This window comes from Nelumbo lutea, chromosome 3 (genome assembly GCF_056320005.1).
Source record: "Nelumbo lutea isolate HS-2025 chromosome 3, American lotus-T2T, whole genome shotgun sequence".
Lineage (NCBI taxonomy): Eukaryota > Viridiplantae > Streptophyta > Magnoliopsida > Proteales > Nelumbonaceae > Nelumbo > Nelumbo lutea.
In genome coordinates, this window is record NC_142686.1 from 42,352,990 (window position 1) to 42,360,275 (window position 7,286).

The 7,286-nt window shown below is 39.1% G+C and overlaps 1 protein-coding gene across 6 annotated transcripts; it reads right to left on the bottom strand.

The window, feature by feature from the left end:
- Positions 1 to 426: 426 nt before the first annotated feature.
- Positions 427 to 6,784, bottom strand: LOC148864518 (jasmonoyl--L-amino acid synthetase JAR4-like). Of its 6 annotated transcripts, none has more exons than XM_088981207.1 (5): positions 6,285 to 6,784; positions 4,425 to 4,755; positions 3,370 to 3,471; positions 1,974 to 2,797; positions 427 to 1,081 (listed from the first exon to the last, which is right to left on the bottom strand). In XM_088981207.1, the coding sequence occupies exons 2-5, from the start codon at positions 4,715 to 4,717 to the stop codon at positions 537 to 539; spliced, it is 1,764 nt and encodes a 587-aa protein (XP_088837333.1). In that variant the 5' UTR covers positions 4,718 to 4,755; positions 6,285 to 6,784; the 3' UTR covers positions 427 to 536. The 6 variants fall into 6 exon arrangements, with proteins under 6 accessions (XP_088837333.1, XP_088837331.1, XP_088837332.1 ...); XM_088981205.1 differs by having other exon boundaries at positions 6,142 to 6,634; XM_088981206.1 differs by having other exon boundaries at positions 6,079 to 6,352.
- Positions 6,785 to 7,286: the final 502 nt, after the last annotated feature.

Consider the following 7,286-nt stretch of genomic DNA (forward strand, 5'->3'; position numbering starts at 1 on the left):
TTCTTCCGTTTTAGAAAGTTTTACTTTGGAGCTTCCCCCAACGGGAGGTGTTTATTGAAACTTTTGCTGATGTAGGCGCATATGTATCATAAAATCTTTCATTAATTGCTTTTTTCGGTTTTGCAGTTTCATCAAATATAAAATGTTTATTTAATAAACGCCAACAAAACCAAATGTATACTAAATATTCATTTAAAACAGGGAAACAAGAACTATATATTTGGGACTGGCTGAAAATGAGCGAGACAATCGAATTCATTAATTCCTTTTAGGCACGCTAGACAAATCTGGAACCGAAAGCCTAGGATGCTAAAACTTAGGGCCCGTTTATTTTATGGCAATGGGTTTGGATTTGGAACAACATTTCCCTATTCGCGAGAATGGTTCAATTTCCATTTCAACCAAACAGGTTAGGAAAGTAAACCATTTTGATCTAATTTCCAACAGACCCTTAAATGATTTAGTGTTTTACAACATAGTTTAGATCGATAGCACCGCAGCAGAAGAAGATCCAATTGCATGCATTGTATAGAATTTCAAGAAAAAGCAGCGCTGAAATAGTTGTTGACTACATTGTTACATAGGATCTGCAAGACTTTGGGGTTGGACTGCCCCACGCATCGTGGGGTCTTGAACTGGCTGAAAGCAGCTCCGAGGCCCAGGTAATGATCCAGAATTTTCTGGAAGGTTCCCCTCCTTACCACACGGAGTTCAAGAGCTCCAATCGCATTCACCTTTCGGGAACTAACATATCCTGCATCAACAAAAGATCGATCTAAACAATCACAACACTCATTCAACACTTCATCGTTGGCCTCATTGCTCAGCTCCCAGAAGATGACGTAGTGTCCAGGGTCCGTCGACACATCCACATGACTGGTGAAATCGATCACCTCAATCTTTGTCTTCTTCATTAACAGCTTCCCACCTGCTTCAACTGCTAGTTGCAAATCTTTCTCTGTATTCTTATCTATGTTGATGCTTAATAGCAAATTCCTCCGGCATACAAATTGAAGCTCTGGGGTGGAGTTATGGAATCCCATCACTTTAACCACGTCCCCTAGCCTGTATCGGTATAGACCTGCTTGCATGTACAAATTTAATAAATTTGAGAGTTATAATAATAGGTACAACAATATGTCATGTTTTGTCTAGTAAGATGTTGTTTTGTTTGTGGCTCAGGACGCTTGTCTTATATGGGTAGGTCAAACATTCAATCTTGCCCCTGCTCATTCATGCATTAACACATAAAACAACGGGGCTTTTATTGTTTAAGTCCACCTTAGAAATTTTAGCCCCACCATACAGGTGATGAATCTGACCGTAGATAGACGTTAAATCACGGATAGGATGCGATTTATAGGAGGCTATTAATAAACTAAAAGGAAGCTGTAATTTCATATTTTGACAGTCTACTTATCCCGAAAACAAACCTAAAATGTCATATAAGCATTTCACCTAATCCTCCACATGTCATGTCGGTTATACATATTTATCGAACAAAAAAAACTCCCTCCCTCTCTCTCTCTCTCTTAACTAGTGATCCCTACGTTAAGTCGATCTTCTATAACTATTATAGCAAGTCTTAATGGAGACCTCTCCGACTTCCATAGAAGAATGATGAATTAGGAAAAAAAAAAAAAAAAAACAAGTAAATTGTTAAACAAGAGGCTCCTGCCCAGAAGACCATGTGAAGAATTATACAACAGCTCCTATTAAGGGATAAGTTCACAAAAAAGAAAACAATGAAATAAACATCGCAGAGGCGGCAACAGAACTGTAGACACGAAAAGACGATGAACTCCCTTTTGGGTAATAAACGAAATTCATTAAACGGCAATCACATGAATGATAAATCTTCCTTTTCCTCACCAGGGGGGGGGGGAGAAAAAGGAAAATAAAAGCAAGGTTGTTAATTTTTTGTGTTTGGAAAATAAAAGCAAGGTTGTTATATATTCATCATACGGCCATACCTGCAAAGTTAGTGACGATGATCTCATATTCTTCCCCAATCTTCACTTGAGTCAGACCGATCGGTTCTGACTCAGCATAAGAGTAGGTAGCAGCGATCTTATTCTGTTGCAGATCCTTGTTCCTCTCTGTGAGGGGGATAAATTCGAAATACCCGATATCAGGAAGCACCGCAAAAGTAGTGAACTCGGGTGGCAATCTGGGATTGACATTTGCTCCGATCCAACCTTCGGAAGACCCATAGTCAGCACTCAACAGGGGCAATACCCCGGCATAATGTCTCAATTTCTCCAAATAAGGCAGCATTGACCCGGTCATAATCCCATAGATGTACTTAGCATGTGGGAAAAGCTCTGGAATCAATCCATACCAATTATTCAACCCAGAACACTTGTCATGTATCAAATCCGCTAGTTCAGGGTTGGGCCTGAGGAGTTTAGACAGAGCAGCTCGGATGGACGGGACGGTGATCCGACTGCTAAGGACCCCGGTTCTGATATCATCACAGAGTTCCTCCCAAACTTGTTCGAATGTTCGGAATGCATAGACAGTGCTGTGGGCAAAGGGAGAGAACACAAACTGAATTTCATCGCGACAGATGAGCCCACATAGAAGGTGGCAATATAAGGATTGGCGGAAGTCAGGTCCGAATATGACTTCATCAGGGCTGCAACACTGGGATTGTATTGCCTTCATCGTCTTCTTAAACTGCTCGCTACGATAGACGTTTGTAGTGGCAGTTCCGGCTGCCAGACCCCCTTTGGTCTTGAACTGCTTGCTGCTGTAGATGAATTGTAAAGCCTTGCCATTTCCAATGGGGAACTCTCTGCAACCAACAATTAATTGTAATTTGTACAGCTAGACACCATTCATTTGGTTTCGAATTGGGCAAAAGGGTAAATTTAAATTGTAATCAACTTTAACTTTTTTTTTATTAAAAAGAGAAATAAAAGAAACATAAAAAAAAAAAACCATCTTCTGCTACAGAATGCATGGAAGCCTTTGATGTAACGTTGTGGCCCCACCTTGAATTTGGATGGGTGAAGTCGTGGTGGTGGCGCCACATCAATATATCAAAGGCTACATGTTGTTCACCTTCACTTAAGTGAACTCATAAACAACTAAGTGGAGTAAACGTGGCATGTGCAGAAGCTTCAAAACAGCCAAGGTTCTCTTGTGTGATTGTGTCGGCGACTCGGGGCAACTATAAACCCCAAAACCCAAGATGTTCACTGATTGAATCAATTATCAAGTGAACGTGGCACTGGTGACATTCATTCAGTTGATGATATTAGAGACTTTATATATACCAGGAAAGCGAAAGGTTTATAAGGTAAACAGAATTATAACATAAAAAAGTAAACAAAAGAAAAGAAATCAAAATGGTGAGGTGGTTACCTATTTCTAAAAGCATAGGATGTCGTGAATATTTCCATTGTGGTTTGCACCAATTCTTCGTTGAAGGGGACAAACTTGGGCCTTCCCTGGGTGGTGCCAGAACTGCAAATTAAACAGCACATTTTCCCCGTCACAATGAGGATATGAGAATCGAGCCTAAATATAAAAGAAAAAACTCTTTTCTTTTTTTGCGTGGAAGAACAGAGTTTGTTTCAACTCCGTTGAAGGAACGTAACGCAACCTATCCACATTTCCGACGAGCCTTTGCTCCTCCAATGTTTGAGGGAAAGGATTCCAGAACAGAGAGAGAGGAATTATTATATAAAATAATAAATAACATTTGGCTAATGAAGTCTTTCCAGAAAGAGCTGTCAACCGCAACCGCAAGATTTGCTTGAGATGGGAAGCCCTGGTATTGGGGGTGGACCCACACTTATAAATGCGGGTAAGTTTGATTAGGCTTGACCACACGAAGTGGCCTTGGGTTAATAATGATCCTTCATACGGTTTAATGATGATGTAGAAACACTACATCATTTTCTCCCACAAATTAACCCCCTTTCAAGTTTCAGCGAGATAACTTTGACTGTTGAGACTTGGGAGCCGACAGCCTGGGCTGTTAGCTGTTATAGAGCTTTACTCCCAGGACACGTCAACCCCCTGCTTGTCTTTTGGTTGAAAGTGCAATTACTGTTCTACCCCACATCCACGGTAACGTTTCAAGTGTTGCACTCCACCAGCTAATGTTTTCGCCCGTGTCCTAACTTTACATCTATTGCACATAGCTTTTGCTGCACACAACGCTGTACAACACAATCTGATCTATTATTTATCTGAATGCCCATCCTAAATTCCTGCAATTTTTTTTTTAAAAGAAGAAAAATCTAAATAGAGCATGTGTCCGGATCTGATTGCATGAGCTCTGTAAGGAGCAAGTTGTGTTCAAGCAGATCCAGCCTCGCTGGGCAAGTGCTCTTCGATACATTTCTGTTCTGTTTCAGAAAGAAAAGGGCACTCCTTTGAATGATGGAGAGATAGAGAGAGAGAAGAGATACCTTAATGAGATGGTTGTTATTGGTTTTCCTGTGAGAATAGGCGAATCGTCTCCATCTACGATTCTCTGGATATAGTGTTCTAAATCTTTATGAGTGACCAGTGGAACACAAGCCCTGAAACTCTCAGGATCAGTCCTCCCATTGAGTCCCAGTTTCTTCAGGTACTCCGCCTCTCGATTGTCCTCCAGTATCTTCTTCAGGGTTTCTACCTGAACTCTCTCCGCATCCCTGGTCAGTTCCTCGAAATTTTCTATCGCCTTCTCGTGGTCGAATTGCTCCATCTTCTCCAGCATCCTTCTAAGAGTTGCAGCAGAGGCTGATGGCTCTTCAACTGCACAGAAATAAAAACCAGCTTAGATATTGAATTCGAAAACTGCGGAACAATCCCGTGGGAACAAGCACCAACTGCGTTGACTCCCGAAGAGAAGACTGAACAGAGAACTAAAATTCATGCCATGTTAATAAGCATAAACCCGGAGATTTCACGACTAATTTTCGAATACAGAGACAGAAAAAATAATAATAAGGCCGAATTAACATAGATAAGACTTAAGATGAAGAAATCGAACCACTTATGCTAAAATAAAATAAATAAATACAACTTGGGGACAGACGTAGAGTGAGTCAAAAGGTCCCTCTGATTCTGAATACAACCTAGTCCTCAGAGATAATTTTGACTATGGTTTCAGAATACAAACAAAAACCACAGCTCATTACATAAATACATAATAGAATATTTTCTACATATTTATAATAATATATATTTTTTCTACAGTGAGATAGAAGACGGGGATGATCTGCTGCCATTAGATTAGTTACCTTCCCAAAGGAAAGAGGAAAGGAATAGCTATTACAACTGCTTTTGCCTATATCCAACTTTGGAGATGATCAAGATAAGAAATTTGGAAGTTCAAAGTAGAAAGAAAAGAAAGGAGGAAAAGATTTCTTCTAAAAAGGGGGAAAAGAAAGGGCTGAGAAAGCAAGGGACGAGCAAAAGTGGTTGGGACTCTTCCAGAATCCAGAGAACTCAAAATTCATCTAAAAGTACGTAAATGAAATAACAGAGCCCTGAACGCTAGACCAACTGAAAGCTTCACCTTTCTTCATATAAAGTCTCCAAAGAATATTAAGCGTGAATATTGAAACATTACACGAAACACTTATTGCATTAACCCGAAAAAAGAAGGAAAAAAACAAAAAATATATTTAAAAATAAATGAACAAAGAACAAGTAGAATAAAATCATAAATTAATTACAGAAGGAACAAATTCAGTACTGATGCGTACAAAAACTTCAAAGCTCATATGAGATAAGTATCCACTTCTTAGATGACGCTTGTTTTGAAAAAGGTTTTTTTTTTTTTTTTCTCGGTCTTATCCACCATAGACGGGAGTCAACTTGCAACGCAAGAAAACAGAGATATCAGGTGAAGAAGAGAAGATAAACATAAAAAAATTAAGCGAAAAACCGACAAAATTTTCACATAAAGCAGAAAAAAAAAATTACAACAGAATTGCATTTACAATGAATACTTTTCAAGCCGGATAATTCAGAGCTTAATCAATCATTCAAGCAAACTTAACACTAGAAGCAGGATTCAAGCTTGAATTTTGAAAGGAGCAGATCCAAAAACCAATCATATACAGATACTACCGGCTATTTTAGAGAAAAGAGAATTCTTCCGCAAGGATGCTCAGAAGAATAAGAAGATCGTACTCAGAAGAATAAGAAGCAGAAAGAATTCGATGACGAACTTCGGCCGTTTCGCAGATGAAATTCGAGGCAACAGTGATCGAAACGCGAAGAAATCGATTTTTCCGGGGTAGGAGTAGGACGACAAAAAATATCAGAAGTCGTACCTTAACTTAAAAGCAGCTCTCTGAGTCAAGACTTGGAAACAGAGTGAAGAAGTGGTAATGGAGTGAGTGCCGAAGGAGTGAGTGCAGTCCTTTATAAGGATGAAACTCGCACGTGTGTGCCTCTCTTCCTTTCGGTTTGAACACACACAACCTGTCGATGTCGATGACAGATTCCTCAACTGTAAAATTGTAAAAATTCACCGAATACGACGCACAGTCACAGAAACACACACTCTCTCTCTCTCTCTCCGAGGGAAAAAAAGAAAAAAAAGGATAAAGAACACCAGCACCACCGGTCTCTGTCTCAGTCTCCCTCTCTGAGAGATGCGAGAAAGTCGCAGAAGGAGACCAGGAGAGAGCGGAAGATTCTTCAGTATATTTTAACTTCTAGTTTCTTCCTCTTTTGGAAACTTCAGTGCTGAAAGATTCTACCAAATTAAAACGATACCAGATTGTTTAGAACAAGATAAGATATGGGAAAAATAACTGACCAATAAACTAAAATCATAAACGTTATAAAGATTCAGGTGTTATTTATCAAAATTCTTGAATTTTGACTGGCCAAAACCTTTTTCATATCATATCTTTTAGGTATTATTATTTTGAATATAATCTCGAAAATACATAATACTGTAAAAATTTATAATCAATCAACCGGAATCATAAATTCTCATCAAATTGATGCAGAGGGGATTTTAAGCCTGTCAATAGACAGATATTACTCTAATCCGACCACGTAAAATGATATCCAATATAACTACATTTATTCCCAAGTCGGGTTTTGAGTTCGATTTTATATTGTTTCAGGGTTAGGTTCAAATTGGATCCATTCAAATTTCAACAAAAAGCCAAGCCTGACTCATAAACAACCGGCATCATACATGTTTTTATTTTTGGCATGCAATGCATCTGTGTTTTTTTCTGTTTCACAGCTAAGGGTGTTAAGTGGACTGGTTTTGAATTGGACATCGTTTAGTCCAAATTCAATTTGAGTGTATGTAT